Genomic DNA, 18707 nt, shown 5'->3' on the forward strand with positions numbered 1-18707 from the left:
ATGACAATCGCGGTTTTCAGTAGCTCTCGTGATAAAAATAAATACTTTATTGCTGTGGTTAAAAATAAGATACAAATGACTTGGCACTGATAATAAAGCCTGTCGAATGAATGAATGAATGGATACATCCATTGTGAGGGCGGGCTTTGGCTAGGTCCTGTGTGAGAGAGAAATAATACTGACTTTGAAGGTGTGAGAGGGGGCTGCGGTCACCAAGGCCTGGTGCTGCGACGTTCCTGCAAGTTTCGAATGAACCTGGCGTTGAACATATCCCCACCCATTGTCCAGGACTGGGCTGGTGGAGCCTGGGCCTGTGGAGGAACCGTGTGCATGGGTTCCTCCCCAGACCCATGCTGTGACAAGACCTGCTCCTCACTGGCAGACCTAGTAGGTGGGAGATGGAGAGTGGGTTACAGGGGTACTAAAGGGAGAATTAAAATCTTCAAAAAAAAAAAAAATCACAGCTTCTTAAAGGGCTGACTGGCTCTTGTGTAGAGGATGTATGATGGGGTGTGAGGCTGGAACCATTAGTGCTATGTCCAAACCTGAAACCCCTCAGAGACTGCCAAAGGGAAGCACTCGAGTCGAACCTATGGGGAAAGAGGCTTGTAGGGTGTTAGGTGGAAGGCTTTGTGGGAAGAGCTGGTGTCCAGTTCAGAGAGTGAGATTAAGGAGGAGGAAGTAGCTGAGAGTGATGTTAGGAAAGGAGTCAGAGGTGGTGCGAGGCTGGTAGGGGAGGGGTCAGACCTCACCTATTCTCTGTTTCCTGCTCCCCCTGCTTCAGTTCTTGGTTGCCTGTGGGAATACCAGGCATGTGCATGGGAAGGCTGGAGTAGGTAGTGAATATGGCCTACTTGATTTGCGGATAAGGAGATGAATAACTTACCTGTATTGGGGGATGAGGAATTCAACCGCCCATGGCGGCTATAGCTGCAGCTTTGGGCTACCAGCCCTGCGGGAGTCCTGCTGTAGAAGAAATGTGAGATGATGGGGAAAAGGCTACAGGATGAAAGATGAGTGGGTATGGAGGAATCAGGAGAATAATAAAAGGAACAGCACAGGAACAGAGAGAGGGGTAGTTATCATTCCTATGGGATTTTAATCTAAGTTGTGCCCCAGAAAAGGGAAGGGAGCTCATTTTATACCCCAAGGTTTTCTGAAGCAGTCCTGACTTGCTGCTTTATTACTCCTAGTTGAGGTAATGTGTTAAAAGTAAGGCCAAATGTGCTCCAAATCATGTCATAAAAACAAATTCAGGGGAATTCCCTGGCGGTCCAGTGGTTAGGACTCCATGCTTCCACTGCAGGGGGCACAGGTTCAATCCCTGGTTGGGGCCTGGTCGGGGAACTAAGATCCCACAAGCCGCGTGGTTCGGCCAAAAACACACACACACACACCACACACACACAACCAGATTCACATATATGCAAAAAAATATTTTTTTGTTGGACCAGGTGCCCTGATGTTTGGTTTGGAAAACATGATTACCTTAATTTTAGGATACTTCAGCCAGAGGGAAATAGGGAGTGGTAAGGCTGAATTTAGGGAAAGGACTGTCTTGAGAAAGAGATCCAAGGGTTTAGTGAGGGAGAGGCCAGGGAACTAGCGGGAAGAGGAATTCAGGAAACAATTAGGGGACTGTTATCAGGAGGCAATTAGTGGATCCCAGAGATGTTAGTAAATCTTAACATCTCAGCAAAGGCTGGCCTGGGGTAAAGGGTAGAAGTGACTAGGGAGAGCTAGAGGTTTCTGGAGAGAATGGAGGAGTAGATATAGAAGGCTACACAGAGGGATCCAGCGACTACATGAGAGGAGACAATCCGCAGAAGATCCCACAATGAAGATGGGGACAGGCAGACACCAGATCCTGCAAGGGGAGCTCTAAGGCTCCTTGCTGGAAGATCTGCAGATCTCAGAGGTGAGGGAGAGAGAGGGAGAGAGGTCCTGAGATCCCAGGAAAATAAGGGGTGACGCACAAACGAGGCTGAGACCTTAAGGTTTGTTTGGTGTTTTTTTTTTTTCTTTTGTAGTTTTTATCATTGAAAATGTCCATTTAAAAAACACAAAAGAATTCACACTTTATTCAGACAACACTGAGAGGGAGAAGAAAAAGGAATGAGTCAGAAGAGAGGGAGATCCTGCTCCCAAGGATTTCGGGGAATACAGTAGGGGTATCAACTAGCACACATCCAGAGGGTAGGGAGGGGGAAGAATGTTCTATACCCTGGGTATGGAGCAGGGAAGAAGGTTCTTGCTATGGAGGAAAGAAGAAAGGAAGGCCAGAGGAGGAGTTCCCCCATCATCTCAAGACAATCTCACAAGACAGGAATCTATCAGCATCTAGTGACCGGGGAGGGATGGCTGCGAGAGCGTATTCCAGGAGCTAATAGAGCCTTGAGACTCAGGCTTAGCTTCTGAAACTTGGCTAAGAGTGATCCTAGGGTGCTTGCTGGGATCTACTGCCAAGAAACAAACTCCCTCACAGAACCTGGACCCAGGGGAAGTGGTGGTGTCTGTAGAAGTGTGGCGAGTCTAGAGCCTCATAGCAGACGTCAGCTCGGGGGTCCCCTGACAGATACACATACACACAACATGTGGAAATTAAGAGTTTGGCAATGTTGAGTGGATCCCTTGGGGAGCTGGTAAGTCCCTGTCCTACCTGACTGGACTGCTCTGAAGCAGAGCTCACTCACTGGCTGGCGTCAGCAGGCTGATAGGGTAGCTGTGGTCGGTAGCACGAAGCAGTATTAGAGCTACCAGGAGACAGTGTAGTGGGACTATAAGATTCATTCCATGGACAAGACTCTTTAAAAGGTTTCCCTGGTAGAGGAGGCCCTTGGACCTTCCATGGTGTTCTAGAATCTGACTGCAAGCAAGACTATGCTTCTCTGGATAATTAGTAGGAGCCGCCCAACCGAGAAGTCTGGCAGCAAATGGGCTGTCTGTGGGAGAGTGTTCAGAGCCCGAGTTAGGAGACAGGGGGTGCTTTCTATGGTAAGAAAAGCTACAAAGCATTAGGCCATCTGGGACCCTGACAACCCAGTTGTCCAAGAAAGGGGAAGAGGGAATCCTATGGGCTCTGTCAGGTTCCCCTGGATGCTGGGGGATACAATGGAAGATCCGGTCTGGGGTTCTCAGGGAGGGAGTCTCTGCCCTTGCCAGGTCTCCCAGGAAGGGGAGAGGCTTAGCTGTCTGTCAGTATCGACTCTCATCAGAGCGGGGAAGGGAGCTGTGGAAGGATGTTATGGACAGGAGGAGGGGAGAGGGGAAATGGGGGGGAGAGAAAAACAGAAAGAGAAGTCAGAGGTGAAGAGAAAGCTGGGGAGAGAAAAAAAGGAGAGGCCCAAAAAAAAAAAAAAAAAAGGAGAGGCCCACTCTCTGCCTGCCGGGATAGGCTCCTGCCACACAAGGCACTGACCTAGGGCTGGTGGCTCCCCAAACTGTGTCAGAGATCCTGCCCCTTCCCAGCAAATGTTAAACCATGATTTCCCCAATCTTAGAGGCTCAGTCACCCACCCAACGGATCTGTGTTCTTCCTGTGCTTCCTCCCAGCTCTCACTTAAACTAGAGTCCCTAGACTCTACATAAAGTCCTATTCTGCTCCTTCACTGTAATTTATTTCCAGACCACTCCCATAAATACTTTCCAATATATTCTTCTTGAAAGGTTCCAGGACTCTCCAGTCTTCCTGTCCTATTGCTTCATGTCTCTGATGGATTTACACTGCCCTCTGCCATTTCTAACACCCTGTCCGACAGTCTTGACATTCCCTAACCCTCCAGCTCCTATTACCTGGTGCGGCGACGCTGGGCTGGGCTGCCGCCTGGGTCAGTAGCAAGCAGAAGGCGGGCGGTGGGGTGCGGAGGGCAGAGGCGCAGGGAACGCAGCAGCTCCTGCTCTGGCACGAAGGGGCGGAGGGGACCCCGTTCTGGCGAGTTTCCCAGGCTGCTGGAGCGCGGGGGTGGGTGGGCTGGAGGTGTAGCACGGCGAGGGGCCCTGTTCAAGGGCCAGGGAGGCTCCACAGCTACCTTCAGAACTGGGGAGAGGGAGAAAAAAGAGCAAGACAGAGAAGAAAAAGGAAAGGGAAGAGAGTCATGACAGCAAAGATTAGAGTAGAAAAAAGAGAAATCAGAGCCTTTAGAGAGAACAAATCTTTCCCCTGGGTTAAGTCACCCCCAGGCCCAGACCCCCTACCCCAGTCTTACATTCTCGGTCACTAGAGGAGTATGGCTTTATGTCTCCCTCTGCTCTCTTGGGTGGCAGCTTCCTTGCTGGAGCTGGCAGTGGAGAGGACACAGGCAAGGTAAGCATTAGGAGGCATACTGTGCACCCCTTCACTACCCCCACGACCCCAAACCTCTGATCCCTGACACCACAGTTCCTCCGGGGAAAGGAGACTTCAGCTCCACCGCAGAAGCAGCTCTGTGGCACTGCCATCACACCAAAAGGGAATTCGGGGGGAAGGCTGGAGCATTTTGAGGAGAGCCAGAAGGAGTAGGCTGAATGCAGAGTTGGGGGGAAAGATCTGGGGGAGACTGTGGGGCCTGGGAGATGCAAGAGAAGGGCAGCCAAGGGAGGCAAGCTCTTACTGTCAGTGGGTGCTGTCAGGCCCCCCTGGGATTCTGGGGCAGTGGAATGGTCCCAGCTGGGCCACCGAGGACCCCAGGTCCCTCTAGATGAGACGGACAAAGCCCTTGGTTAATCAGGAATTGCTTTGGAGAGGTCAGGGGAGGCTGGGGTGGGGCAGAACCTCCCCTTCCGGAGCAAAGATAGAAAGAGATTTACGTTTTATAAGGGGAAAAAAAGGATGAGGTAAAAACACAGACACCTGGAAAGGAGTCACCAGACAGAGTAAATGGGAGGCTAACGGACTGTCCCAGCCCTGTCTCCAGCCTCCTCACTTCTCCACTTGCCCCTCCCTTTCCCTCTCAAGAGGTTCTTTCTCCATCATGCGTGGCAAATGAGAGACTGCCCAGCGGATCCACTTAAACTTTAGGGTCCCTCCCGTGTGGACCTGGTCCTCACCGTCCTTGTTGGCTCTCTCTCCCTCTCACAGCTTTGGTCAGCAGGAGCTAGAGGGGGGAAGCCTTGGAAAGCAGAGCCGCTCACGGATCTGAACTGCCTCTCCGTGCCTGACATTGGTGGATGCTAATCACTGTTGAGAGATTGCTGTCTGGGTGGTGGTTACTCTGTTTCCTGGCCACCGAGGAGGTGAGAGAGCTAGCCACAGAGCCAGCTCCTTCAGCAAAGGGCCCTTCTGTGCAAGTGCGCACAGCATGGCCAGCAGAAGGCTGTGCCCCTCGGCCTTGAGAAGGAGGAAGGGGTGGGGCTCAGCCCGGCAGGGAGCATGTGTGTGGATGAGGATGGAATGTGGAACCTGGGCAGCATTTCAGTACCTCCTAGGTATGGTTTCTCCAGATCAATTTCATTATTTGGTTGGAAATGTTACAAATTCTGAGTGTTATCTTCTAAAACTAGTATTTAAGCTTTGGACCATTCATGTCACTATTCTATGACTGGAAATGGAAGGGCTGACTGCACTTGCCTGTCCCTCACTGGCTGACAGAAGCCTGAGGAGTTTATGAAGGAACATGACTCTGGCCTATTTTGATGGGCCTGAAGCAGCAAGAGGCTCCATCAATGTCAGCTGTCAAACAGGCTTCCAATGAGCTTGCTTAGTTGACAGTCTTGCCAAATATAAATACACTGAGCTCCCATGAGGGCAGAGGACATGGGTAATGTCTGCTGGGGACTTGGGTTGCTTTAGAATTCTCCCAAACTGCCCACAGATTGCACTGAGTTCCCCGTGGCCTCCAGAGTGACTAGCCATCACAGCACTACAGATCCACCCGTTCAATGCAGCTTTACCAGCGGGCATAGGATCGACCGCAGCAGCACAAGAGTGTCGAGTTGCCCTCAGAGAGGTAGCAGGGGGCCCTGTGAGGAAGGAAGCGGTGGTGCCCCTCAGTGAGGGGTCCGGTGGGACCAAGAATCCACCTCCTTCCTTCCCCTCACCCCAACTGCTTGACCAACACACACAAGGTGAGAAAACTTACGATGCTGATGGGCAAAGAATCCTTCGAAGATCACGAAGTTGTTCACCTGTAAGATGAAACAAGCGAAATATATTTGTCCATTCAGCCACTCAGCACATACTTGCGTATAGAACCCTGTGCTAGAAAAACCACAGTGGGAGGAACGAAAGCCAGCCTTCCTGTCCTTATTGACAGACTTAGTCAAAATCTCAGACCCTGACAAGCTAATCCTAAAGTTGAATTGCAGAGGACCTCGAACAGCCAAAATAATCTTCAAGATTAACAAAGGAATAACAAATTTGGGGAGGATTCATACTTCCTGATTTCAAAACTTACTACAAAGCTACAGTAATCAAAATAGTGTGGTAGAGGCACAGGATAGACATACAGACCAATGGAATGAATAGAGTTCAGAAATAAACCCATGTGTCTATGGTCAATTGATTTTCAATAAAGGTGCCAAGACCATTCAATAGGGAAAGTATAACTTCTTCAACAACTGGTGTTTGGATAACTGAGTATCTACATGCAAGATAATTAATTTGGACCAAAAAATAGCTAAAAATGGATCAAACAGCTAAATGTAAGAGCTAACACTGTGAAACTCTTAGAAGGAAACATTGAGGAAAATCTTGATGACTTTGGACATGGTTTCTTAAATATGACACCAAAAGCATAAGCAACAAAAGGAAAAAATAAATTACACTTCGTCAAAAGTAAAAACTTCTGTGCATCAAAAGACACTATCAAGAAAATGAAAAGCGGGGCTTCCCTGGTGGCGCAGTGGTTGAGAGTCCGCCTGTGGGTGAAGGGGACAGGGGTTTATGCCCTGGTCCGGGAGGATCCCACATGCCATGGAGCAACTAAGCCCGTGTGCCACAACTACTGGGCCTGCGCTCTAGAGCCCACAAGCCACAACTACTGAGCCCGTGTGCCACAACTACTGAAGCTTGCGCGCCTAGAGCCCATGTTCCACAACAAGAGAAGCCACCGCAATGAGAAGCCTGCGCACCGCAATGAAGAGTAGCCCTGCTCACCGCAACTAGAGAAAGCCGCATGAAGCAACAAAGACCCAGTGCAACCAAAAATAATAATTAATTTTTAAAAAAAGGGCAAAGACTTGAATAAACATTTCTCCAAAGAAGATATACAAATGGCCAATAAGCACTTGAAAAGATGCTCAACATCATTAGTCATTAGGGAAATGAAAATCAAAACACAAAGAGATACAACTTCACAACCATTATTATGGCTATTATAAAAAGAACAAAGAAAAATAAATTTTGGTGAGGATGTCAAGATACCAGAGCTACCACACATTGCTGATGGAGATGTAAAATGTTGCAGTCATTGTGGAAAAACCGTTTCTCAGTTCCTCAAAGAGTTAAACACAGGATTACCATATGACCCAGCAATTCTACTCTTAGGTATATACCCAGGAAAACTGGAAATATATGTGCTTGGAGACATGGCTTGCCCAAAGTCTAGTAGCTACAAGTGGCAGAACTGGGTTTCAAATCCCAGACTCCTGATTCTAGTTGAGGCATTTCAGCCAGGAATACAGTGTAGTCATTAGAGGGGGCTATGGGTTCAAATTCAAGCTCTACCATTTATTAGCTGTGCAAACTTGGTCAAGTCACTAATCTGTATAAACCCAAAATGGGGTCAATAATGGCAACTACTTAAAGAAATGTACAAGGATCAACAGAGATAATGCATGTAGATACCACACAGAGCTCATGAAACATCAGTTGTTACTGGGTTGGCCAAAAAGTTCGTTCGGGTTTTCCAGATGGATGTTACAGAAAAACTGGAACGAACTTTTTGGCCAACCCAATATTATTTACACTCTATACTGCCCTGCTCTTACATGTTACCTGGGTAATGCATTTGATGCTGGATACTGTGTTTCTTCCATTGCTCTCTGCTGCCTCTTAATGGAAAAATGATGTCCTACTCTGGGAGCACAGTCTAAGGAGACCCTGTCTATCTCCTGCTGTAATGTCTACCAACCCACCCACCCTCATCCTTCCCCAACAAGCATATGCCCAGCACTCCAGCCAAACAAAACTGCTTGCAGTGCCCTGAAAGGTAGATTAATATCTCTCTGACTCTGCTCGTGCTGGTTCCTACATGAAAAGCACCTTAGCCTGCCCACTTCTGTCCACCTGACAAACACCTTTCAAGATTAAGTCAAGCCTAACTCACTTTATGCCCCCTCTGTAAGCACACCAATTAATCACGTTACAAGGGATTAACTATCCGTGCTCCTACCCAAGGCTCGCTTGTCAACCCAATCCCAAGCCCACTCAACGACACTGCTTCAGCAATTCTTCCCACTTTCTCTGACATCAGATTTTCTTTCTACTGAGTCATTCTTATGCTGTTCATTTTTATGCAACTGAAAAGAATCAACCCTCTCTTGATCCATATCCCCCTCTAGCTCTTGCTCTATTTCTGTTCACATTAAAGCAGCATTTAAAAGAGTGGCCTATTCTTGTTGCCTCCAGTTCTGAGCTTCTCAATCTCCTAAAGCCACTCCATCCAGGCTTCCACCCACGAGTGTGCTGAAACCGCTTGTCAGGAACACCAGTGGCTTCAGGCAGCTAAATCCAATGGTCACTTCCCAGACCTCTTCTTACCTCACTGATCAGTAGCATTTGACTCAGTAAGCCATTCCTTCCTTTTGCAAACACTTTCTTCACTGGCCTTGCAGGTCACTTTACTTCTAAGTTTGCATCTACTTCACTAGTCACTCCTCAGCTGCATTTGCTGCTTCTTCTCCTTCCTGACTTTCCAAGAGTGCCCAAGGGCTCAAGTCCTTGGACCACTTCTTTATAGATACTCACTCCACGGCGGTTTCATCCTGTCTCACTGCTTTCAGTACCCTACGTGTGATGAAAACTCTCCACCCCGAACCTCGTCTCTGAACTCCAGGGAAGTAACCAACCTGGACTCATCACAGACATCTCCAATTAACATATTCAATATGGACTCCTACTATTTTTCCCCAAAACTGCTCCACCTTCCATCAGTTAATGCAATGCCATCCTTCCAAGTGCTCAGGCCAACAACTTTGGGATCACCCTTAACTCCCTCTTTTTTTTTCACAGTCTATCAAGGAAAATTATTTGCTTTAACTTCAAAATACCTAAAATCTGACCACTCCTTACCATCTCTACTGCTACCATTTTAGACTGAGCCACCACCATTTTTCAGCAGGATTGTTGCTTCCTAACTTGCTTGTACCCTCACTCCTCTACTACCTATTCTTAACAGGCAAAGTGCTCTGGTTTAAAGTAAGTCACATCATATTCTCCCTCTGTTCAAACCCCTCTGATGGCTCTCCTTTTCTCACTTAAAGGCCAAAGTCTTTGCAATAGCCTATAGAGTCCTAAATGTCTTTCCTCCCCCATTACTGCTCTGATCTCATCTACCACACTCCCCCCTCACTCATGCTGCTCTAGGCACACCAGCCAATTTTTCAGGCACACTCCCACCTCATGGCCTTTGCACTAGCCATTCCCTTTGCCTGGGATGCTCCCCCTCCAGATATTACTTAGCTCATAGTCTCACCTCTTGAAGTTATTGCTCAAGTGACACTTTCTCAGTGAGGCCTTTCCTGCTTATCCCATTTAAACCTGCAATCCCACACACTCCCATCCTCACATGGCACTCCCAAGCCTTCTTACTTGCTCTCATTTTCCTAGAGCACTTATCATCAATCATAGTATATACTTGTTTATTACGTTTGTCTGTCTCCCCACGTAGAATACAAGCTCCGTGAGAACAGGGACTTTTATCTGTTTCATTGAATAAAGTCTTTCTAAAGCCCAGAACAGTGCCAGGTACTCTAATATATATATGTTGAATGAACGGACAGCGTTAGCACCATTATATTGCATCTACTTATAAACAAACCACCTTCCCCAAAATAGACCCAATCTCCCTGAGGACAGGGAATGTATATTATTCTGAGCCCTTACTAAATCTTGATAGACTAGGTAATGGTCTATGCGGAAATAAGGAGATGAAAATGAGCTGATTATGTTTGGGGCATAAACATATTATTGGGTGTACACAACAGCCCATGATGAAGAATAAAACTAGATGAGAGGGCTTCCCTGGTGGCGCAGTGGTTGAGAGTCCGCCTGCCGATGCTGGGGACACGGGTTCGTGCCCCGGTCCGGGAAGATCCCACATGCCGCGGAGCGGCTGGGCCCGTGAGCCATGGCCACTGAGCCTGCGCGTCCGGAGCCTGTGCTCCGCAACGGGAGAGGCCACAACAGTGAGAGGCCCGCATACCACAAAAAAAAAAAAAGATGAGAGTGAAATAGCTGCAGGATGAGAGATGGTACCCTGCCCCCCCAGAACTTACCTGTATAAAATAAGCCTATATAATAGGGAATAAGGAGTGCATGGAAAGTGCCACTTGTTTGCCACACAAAAAATAATAAATTCAGTGGGAATGCTCAGTGGGGTCTACTCTCTGAAACCTCTAACCTGTGGGACTGTGGTCTCCAGGTTGTAGTGTTTATTCAGGAACTTCAGCAGCTTCTGTGAGGGTCGGTCAATAGCCAGTTGATGTGGTTCAACTCGCTCCTTCTGCAGGGAACAGGAGACTCAGGGTAGGAGCAGGCATGGGGAAAGCAGGCCAATAGGAACCCAGTCACCTGGGAAGGATATGGGAACATGGCGGGTGGGAGGGTGGGAGGCAGGGCCTCTGGAAGGACTCAGGACAAGGGGCCTTTGATCTCCATTTTGGATGAACTGGTGAAGAGATAAGTAATACCTGCAGCATATACTGGAAGAGATCTCGTCCATGGCCATGGCGTTGAAGTGACTCATGGATGTAAAAGTCCAAGATGCAAAGTGGTTCTACCTCATTGTGAGCCTCACGGTCATCCTAAGAGGTAAAAGAACAACAAAGATCTTCTAGGACCCAGACATCATTGCCACCTTCCAATCTCCAGCACTTCTGTTCTCAGGAGCCAAGGCATATGAACTTTCAGTTTCCAATGACACTCACCAGTACAAAGAGTTTCTTATATCCAACTTTAAGGAAGCCAACAATGGCTCCTTTTCCAGCCCTGTAGGTTGGGGAAAATAACAATAATTAGCAGCTATCTGGAAGAGGTAGAATCAAAAAAGGGAGAGGGACTGGGAGAGGGAGGAATTAAGTATAGGGTAGAACGGTATTTGGCACTCACATTCGAGCTGAAGTATCTTTGAGTATATACATAACGTGGCGGTTACTCTGCATCCTTGATGCACTGGTGATGGGAGCAGGAAGATGCTGGGCCTGCCAGGAATTTGAAGACAGACTTTCTACAAGTCCCTTCCACAGGACCCAGGTCTCCCTTACCAACTGTCCCCAGAGAGGCCTCCCTTTACTCCATGTAGACTCCACATTACCTTAGCAGAAGCCTTGCCCAGTTCATCTACAATGGTCATAATTTGCTGCTGCAGATCAACACTACAGAAAGAGGAGATCAAGAGTCAGATACTCACTGAATTAGAGGGTCCTGGGCACTCACTCCCTGGGAATCTGGGCGATAACCGCAACCCCAGTTCAGTACTTCAGGCCCTCTGCCTTTACCTCGGAATCTTCCAACCTGATTTCCCACCCACTCTTCTGGAACCCAAACTTTTGCCACACCTCCTTTCAGTGTGGTACACTCCCTCCTCCCTTGAAGTTATTGTGGGGAAGCAGGAAGGGCAGGTCAACCACATCCTTTGGTTGGAACCACGATGGGGCCAAGGGATGAAAGGTGACAGATTCAAGCCCCAATCTACCCCACCAGTTCTAGGATCAAATGTCACCAAAAAGGCGAGCCAGGACATCAAAAGGAGCAGACACTAGTCAGTGAGAAGGGGGCGTGGTGCCTGGACCAGGTTTCGAGAGGAACCGGGAGAGAAGGGCCGTGGGGCAGGTTTGAGATGTCACCGGGCCGGCGTTGTGGTTCCGGGTCGGCGGGCCGGTGGCCGTAGGTGCTGGTCTAGCACCGTGATCCGCTCCGGGAGCAGCGCGTCCACATCGAACGGGAACTCCATGGCCCATTGTGCGCGGCCGGACCCGCCCCACGCGACGTCACTTCCGCCCCTCCGCCACCGCCCCGCCCACCGCCATCTTTACTTCCCCTGCCGCGCCCCCGGGTCCCTAGGGGGATCGCACCGCCCCCCTCCACCACCACCGCCCCCCACCCACCGCCCCCCTCCACCACCACCGCCCCCCACCCACCGCCGCCCCCCACCCACCACCATCCCGGCAGCCGGCCCGGGGACCCCGTTCTTTTTGCCAGACCAGCTGTCACTTAGCAACGCCACTCATCCCATCCGCGCCTCCCACGGCAGCGGGTGCCATAGCAACGCATTTTTCTTAGGCCTAGTGTCTCACTCTCCAACCCTTTAGCCCCTCAGTGGGAACACTGTGCATCGGGCACAGAGGGGCACAAGTGATCATCACATAATGGCACAACTGCTCATCCCAGGTGGCTTCTGGTCCCAAGAGTGCACTGATCGGACTGGCTCAAGCCTGACCACTCCTCTCCCCACAGCAGCACCCACTGCCCCGCAATCCTCCATAGCATTCATCTGAAATGCAGCCCAGAGACAGGATACAGCTTTATTGTGGAAAAACCCAGTTGGCACAGGTCTGGAACAGTAGCAGAATGTACAGCCTATCTATTGACAACATATAGGGGCTGGGGCTTCCAATACACGTCTGCACTGCCCTCCCTCAGCCTCAGATGTATTTATCCCTTTCACCAACAATCATTTCCTTTCTCTGGCCCTGGGCCTGCCGCTGGCCACAATGTAGACAGCTCTTCAGGATGAAATACTGTGTAAGGGACCCTCCGGCTCCCTTCCTAGTCTACAGCTCCTACAGAGCAGTCTGGGGGCCCGCCTGCTCAGTGGAGGAGGCTTCAACTGCGGCTGTGAGGGGCACCTTGGGCATTGACTCAGGTGGAGGGCCACTTTCTTCTCGGAGATGACCCTGGTAGAGCCGACGAAGGCGGGACAGCTCTCTCTCTGGTGGTTGTTTCCAGTTGTACCATGGGTACCAGGGGTCACCTGAAACCAGAGTGGGCGCTGGCGGAGTGACACTCACAGCTCCATGAGAGGTACTGAAGTCAGGGTCCCGGGGTTCAACCTGGGGAATGTGGTAACTGAGGAGACCTGGGGGATTAAAAAAAAGAGAATGCCAGGGAAGGGAGGACAGGTACTTCAGATTAAGACAGATAATAAGAAAAATGACATATAAAGGGAGGGAGGGACCAGTCAGAGCCACTGGGTTCATTTATGCATGTGGTATGCTGCACAGAAGCAACTGGCCAAGGGGGCAAGTGTGGGCTGACGTGCTGCCCAGACTCTTGCCTGCCAAGCTGTGCAGGCCTGTGCCAGGGCTATGAAGCTGCATCTGCCCTAACATAGGGGTACCTTTTCCTAATTTGTGCAAAAGTGTCATGGAGCCCAGGGTCAGAAATTTATACAAAGCTCCTATGATTTAGACATGGCATTGGGGCAACATTTATAAAATAAGAAGGCAGAGAAAGAGGAAGAAAAAGAGGACAGGGCAACGACAAGATAAGAGACTCAGGAGAGGAAACAAGGGACAGTGGAGTGATGAAAGAAGAGATTCTTTGGAAGAACATGAGTGCTACCTTCTCAGATAGGTGGGAACATTTATATCCACCCTCCAGCCCTAAGTCACCTTCCTTATGCCTAACAAAACTGCGCTGTGCCCCTTCTCATTCTTACCATGATCCCTGGCTTTCTGGATGGCCTGGGTCAACTTCTTGTGTTGCTTCATACAGACCCCTGTGAAAAAAGGTAACTCAGAGATCATTTTATAAGTCACAGTAAATGAAGAACATAACTGCTTCTACATGGTGATAGAGGCTTAGATTTGGAAGACCTAGCTCTACCTGATGACCCCATTCCCCTGACCCCTCGGCAAGGCTTGGTTTCCCCTTCTGCCCAGTTCGAAGAACCTTCTCTCTCTCTCTGCGAACCAGGATGAAGACTTAGGAGGGTCTAGCCACTATAGAGAAGCCACTTAACAGTAAAGGTTTCAAGACAGGGAGCAGAACACAATTCAAAGGGCAAGTGTGGTTAGTTAAAGGGCTGAGTTGGACAATCCACAGAGAAAGATTCAATAAAGGAAGAATGGATTTCAGATCTGGGCAAGACGATCTGAGAAAGTAGCAAAATAGTCCCTTCAGCCTTTTACAGCCTGACTATAGAACTCTTCTTAAAACTCCTTGGGAATTCCCTGGTGGTCCAGTGGTTAGGGGCTCTGTGCTCTCACTGCCACGAGCCCGGGTTCAATCCCTGGTTGGGAAACTAAAATCCCACAAGCCGTGTGGTGTGGCCAAAAAACCCCACAAAAAACCAAACTAAGCCAAAACAAAAACAAACTCCTTGACAAACCAAACTCCACCAATCATGCTACCACGCCACAAAAGGGTGGATTCCGATTATTCTTTGCAAATTTATCTTGCTTTGGAGCAGGGGTTGGCAAAATGTTCTCTGTACAGGGCCATATACTGGAGGCAATGTGGCATATGTTTTAGGCATATATTATAGTCTGTCTCAGCTCCTCAACTCTGCCACTGTAGCCTGGAAGGAGTTGTAGACAATATGAAAATAAATGAACATGACAGTGAGCCAGATTTGGCCTGTGACTATAGTTAGGGAATAGATATAATCTTGAATTGGTGAGCTTACGCCAGATTTGGGAAATCTAACTGAATTGTCAATGGAATAAAAGTAAGGTCAATTTATGAGAAAGCCTTCCGTAAAAGTGAAGAGACCCTATAGAAAGGAAACAATCAGCACCACTTACCTTTTAACAGTTCCATTTAAATAGTTTGCTTATACTGGTACTCGCCTGTATCTTCTGTTCACATGTAACTGTTTTAGCGTGTGAGTATCCCCATTAGGCCAAGATTTCCAAAAGGTTCCATCACATTTTTTAGGCCATTAGTAGGAACCACCAAATAAATACCTGTTGTCTGTCTTAATAAATATAAGAAGTGCTGTAAGGAAAAGCTATTCTGGTGGTGACAGGGATGATGGGCTGACCTGTATATGGAGCATGGAAGATGATACCCGTGTGGGCGCAGACAAACTGTTCCAAGAGCTTCACATTCTGTAGGAAAAAGTGGTGGAGAAACAAGAGAGAGGGAAGGGAAGGTAGCAAGACGATTAGGGACTAAAAGTGCACAATCCCTGCACACCCACACAAATGACCTTGACCCTTCTACATCTCTCCAGGTGCTACTTTCCTTCAGGTCCTGGTTTTAGCCCCATCCCTTTACTGAACACATTCTTGCAACCTTTTTCCCTTTCCTGGCCTTCCAACCATTTCACATACACATCCTATGTTTTGTCACTGAGACTCACATAGAATTATCTTCTGTAGGGGTTAGGTTCTAAAGTCAGTCCTTCATGCAACAAATTAGGGACAGTCTGTTGGAAAATCCCTGAAATCACCCAGAAAATGTAGTACGTGTTATAATGTACATTTACAAATTATTAACTTATATAAATGCATGGTATATGTAATGTATATGTTTACTAAAATCAATTTTAGAGATTTAATTATTAGAATGACTCCCAGCCAGTAATTAATCACAGGTGGTGAGACTCCCAAAGAGAAAGCAGGTATATCTGTGGAGTGGAATGGCAGGCAGAGTCAGCTGCACTCTTCAGTCTGTAATCTTTCTCTCTCCCTTAGTCATGCAATTTGTTATAAACTGTATACAAATGATTATAGCCTTTTTTTGGTAACCAATTATACACAGCTGAAATTGAGAAGTATCTTCTGGACTCCTCTACAACCTGTATCAGAAGGAGCCTGAGAGCAGTCAGACACCCCCATCTGCTGACTGACTGACCCCTGAATGCCCTCTGACTTCTCTGACGACCAGCCAATCAGCTTCTGCCCTAATACCTTGTAATACTGCAAGCTCGGAAGGGCACTTTTCCATTATCATCTTTATAAGGTTTTTGAATACTTTAAGGAATAAGTTCTGTCCTTATCACAATGAAGGTTTTTTGAAAAAATAACTAGATTATACCTTGCTTCATGTATCTGCCCTCCAGCCCCAAGTCTCAGCATGCCACCAAACATCAACATGACAACGAAATAAAGAAAATCTCCGGAAAAAACTAGTCCAATCTACTTGCTAACAACTGTGATTGATATAAATAAACCTTTGGGCATTGCCCTCACATTAGAAACAAGCATTTCTCTTGCCAGATTAGACTGTAAATTTCATAGACAAGGGATGAAACTTTTTAGTAAAACCCTTAGTAGAGCACAAAAGGCTGGAAGGAGGAATGTTTTTATATTACCAGAAAGTCAATACAAAATGGACTTTAGGGGCACAAGGATATGAAGAGCGGGGCACCTAAGGTAATCTCTTTAGCATTGCAAAAAAGACTCCAAGTCTTTATCCTAGAGAAAAGATTCTCCTTACCCTAAAGTCAACGTGCAACTTCTGATCCCGGCAGATGGGGCAGGGATTCCCAGCAATTTTATTTCCACGCTGTAGAGAGAAGAAACTGGCAGGTGAAGCTGTTCAAAGCCCTGTCAGAAAGAGTGCTGCTGGGGACTTCCCTGGTGGTGCAGTGGTTAAGAATCCGCCTGCCAATGCAGGGGGACACGGGTTCGAGCCCTGGTCTGGGAAGATCCCACTTGATGCCGAGGAACTAAGCTCGTGCACCACAACTACTGAGCCTGCGCTCTAGAGTCCGTGCTCCACAACAAGAGAAGCCACTGCAACAAAGAGTAGCCCCTGCTCCCTGCAACTAGGGAAAGCCCGCATGCAGCAACGAAGACCCAATGCAGCCAAAAATAAAAAAAAAAATTAAAAAAAAAAAGTGCTGCTGCCGCTGTCACTATGGCCTCCAGCCCCACTCCACATCCACGTGCCACACTCAGAAACTCACAATACATGTCTTTCGAGTCCGCTGTGGGGGTATTCCACCCTTGTGGTTGCGACGGTAGTCAGTCCAGACAGGGCGAGAACCATAGCGGTTCTGGTATTCTGAAATGAAAGACCATACAAGTTTGGGTGGTGGTGATGGGCGGGTCTCTGTCCACTTATTTCAGACCTCACTTGACCCTCCCCTTCCCCATTTAGAAGTACCTTCTGAGTCCAGATATTTCCAGGGTTCATCCTTATAAGGGGAAACGGGAAGTGGGAGCAAAGAATCGTCCTCAGCGGGGGCTTTGGTGCAAAGAGTCTGGAGGGGAACCTATAAAAGGAGGGGCAGAGGCGAAATGAGACAATGAGTTCAAGGACAAGACCTGATTGGTTTGCTGCCCACACTTCAGGGAGAAAGGGGAAGGCACGCCCACTGTGTAAATGAAATACAGCAGGAATATGCTGTATATGGGAGTAGCATTTTGTGGGAGATTAAGTTTACATCAACAACGACTATCCCTACCTCCAACTGGATCTTGAAAGAAAAGGTAACATTAGAAGATAAACTACTAGCACAGGTGACTGGGAAGCAAATTTATTTGAAAACACAACTCAAAAACCTGGCACGTATAAGGCATTCATGCTTTCTGGGATGAACTCAGTCTACTGGAGGAAAAGGGAGAATGTCCATCTTCTTGGAATTAAGATGTGTGGCAGGAAGGGGATGCAAAGGACACGCGAGTCTCCAACTCGATCCAATCCAATCACTCAGTTGCCCAGCCTTCTAAGAAGTTGAAGGTCAACATTCCATATGGCAGAACAAACTTAAGTCCTAACACTACCTCTAAAGCTACCAGGCCTGTAGTTAACTCTGTGGTGACCCCTGTCATCAGTTTTCAGTCCCACTTTAGGGAGTGGCAGTTGGGCAAGCCTTCCCATCTCACCCTACCCCACCAAGAATCTGCCCTGCCCATAACCTCCAGGGTGGTGAGTACGTAGGCTGGAGGGAAAACTCAATCCAAAGTTAAGCTCTCATGTATGCTTTGATAAGAAACTGATTTAGTGAGATAAAGAGCCGAGTAACTGGTCCCAGGTCATGAGAATGTATCCTGGCTCTACTGGAAGATGGTAGGGCTGGTAGAAGCTAGTGTCCCTCAACCCAAGAACACTCCCTGGCATCGAAGATTTAGACACCACCTGTACAGTTAATAGTTGGTTTGTGTATGGCCAAGAGATCCGTTCCACCGCCTAATTATTCAGCCGAGATGGAAACGGAAGAGGAGGACATCCAACCCTTGCTCTTTACTCTCGACTCGAGATTAGAAAACGTGCGCTGTACTGAGGAATGAGAAGGGAAGGAGGAGGGTGGTGGAAGCAAAGGGTTGCCTTGACAGCCAAGGCAGAAGCACTTGGGAAGGCCTCGGCTCCTGGATTCCCAGCAGTGGAGCGATGACCTCGAAAAGGTACAACCAAATCTGGCGTTGTACAAAATGTGCCCCAAGGAGTTACCTGAACTCCGTAGGCACCTCTGAAGGGCGAAATGCTAGGAAGGCGCCTCAGCAACACGTTCAATGTGGAGGCAGCCATCTTGACATACGCATAAAGCAGGAAAAGCGACTGCGCATGCTCCAGGAAATAGATTAGGGTAGGGCCAAGGACGACCCCGCAGTGCGGAAGGCGGCAGCGCATCTGCGTCAGGACGGAAGCGTGAAAGGGGAGCTGTAGGGAGAGGCCA

The 18707-nt window shown here is 48.3% G+C and overlaps 2 protein-coding genes across 9 annotated transcripts; both read right to left on the minus strand.

The window, feature by feature from the left end:
• Positions 1–13: 13 nt before the first annotated feature.
• ATAT1 (alpha tubulin acetyltransferase 1) lies at positions 14–12109 on the minus strand. 8 transcript variants are annotated; one of them, XM_060163382.1, is made up of 13 exons: positions 11983–12109; positions 11451–11511; positions 11246–11337; positions 11065–11125; positions 10828–10941; positions 10539–10640; positions 6057–6102; positions 5869–5937; positions 4206–4277; positions 3793–4036; positions 887–966; positions 753–795; positions 14–384 (listed from the first exon to the last, which is right to left on the minus strand). In XM_060163382.1, exons 1-13 carry the CDS (start codon positions 12087–12089, stop codon positions 210–212), a joined length of 1266 nt encoding a protein of 421 aa, XP_060019365.1. In that variant the 5' UTR covers positions 12090–12109; the 3' UTR covers positions 14–209. The 8 variants fall into 8 exon arrangements, with proteins under 8 accessions (XP_060019365.1, XP_060019363.1, XP_060019364.1 ...); XM_060163386.1 differs by lacking the exon at positions 11983–12109 and adding an exon at positions 11695–11967 and having other exon boundaries at positions 73–384; XM_060163380.1 differs by lacking the exon at positions 753–795.
• Positions 12110–12646: 537 nt separating this feature from the next.
• MRPS18B (mitochondrial ribosomal protein S18B) lies at positions 12647–18629 on the minus strand. The gene is made up of 7 exons (XM_060163399.1): positions 18482–18629; positions 17195–17303; positions 16995–17092; positions 16523–16591; positions 15123–15189; positions 13797–13856; positions 12647–13214 (listed from the first exon to the last, which is right to left on the minus strand). Exons 1-7 carry the CDS (start codon positions 18557–18559, stop codon positions 12919–12921), a joined length of 777 nt encoding a protein of 258 aa, XP_060019382.1. The 5' UTR covers positions 18560–18629; the 3' UTR covers positions 12647–12918.
• Between the last annotated feature and the right edge of the window lie 78 nt (positions 18630–18707).

The sequence above is a fragment of the Lagenorhynchus albirostris genome, chromosome 10, assembly GCF_949774975.1.
Source record: "Lagenorhynchus albirostris chromosome 10, mLagAlb1.1, whole genome shotgun sequence".
Classification (NCBI taxonomy): Eukaryota; Metazoa; Chordata; class Mammalia; order Artiodactyla; family Delphinidae; genus Lagenorhynchus; species Lagenorhynchus albirostris.

Excerpts from the sequence above, each read along its gene's own strand:
- MRPS18B (XM_060163399.1), bottom strand. The coding sequence starts at position 18,559 with ATGGCTGCCTCCACATTGAACGTGTTGCTGAGGCGCCTTCCTAGCATT. Across the intron at positions 16,592-16,994 it reads GGACTCGAAAGACATGTATT|CGTGGAAATAAAATTGCTGG; the intron begins GTGAGTTTCTGA and ends TTCTCTCTACAG. Across the intron at positions 15,190-16,522 it reads AGTTGCACGTTGACTTTAGG|AATGTGAAGCTCTTGGAACA; the intron begins GTAAGGAGAATC and ends TTTTTCCTACAG.
- ATAT1 (XM_060163380.1), bottom strand. The coding sequence starts at position 12,089 with ATGGAGTTCCCGTTCGATGTGGACGCGCTGCTCCCGGAGCGGATCACG. Across the intron at positions 10,942-11,064 it reads ATAAGAAACTCTTTGTACTG|GATGACCGTGAGGCTCACAA; the intron begins GTGAGTGTCATT and ends TTTACCTCTTAG. Across the intron at positions 10,641-10,827 it reads TCTTCCAGTATATGCTGCAG|AAGGAGCGAGTTGAACCACA; the intron begins GTATTACTTATC and ends TGTTCCCTGCAG.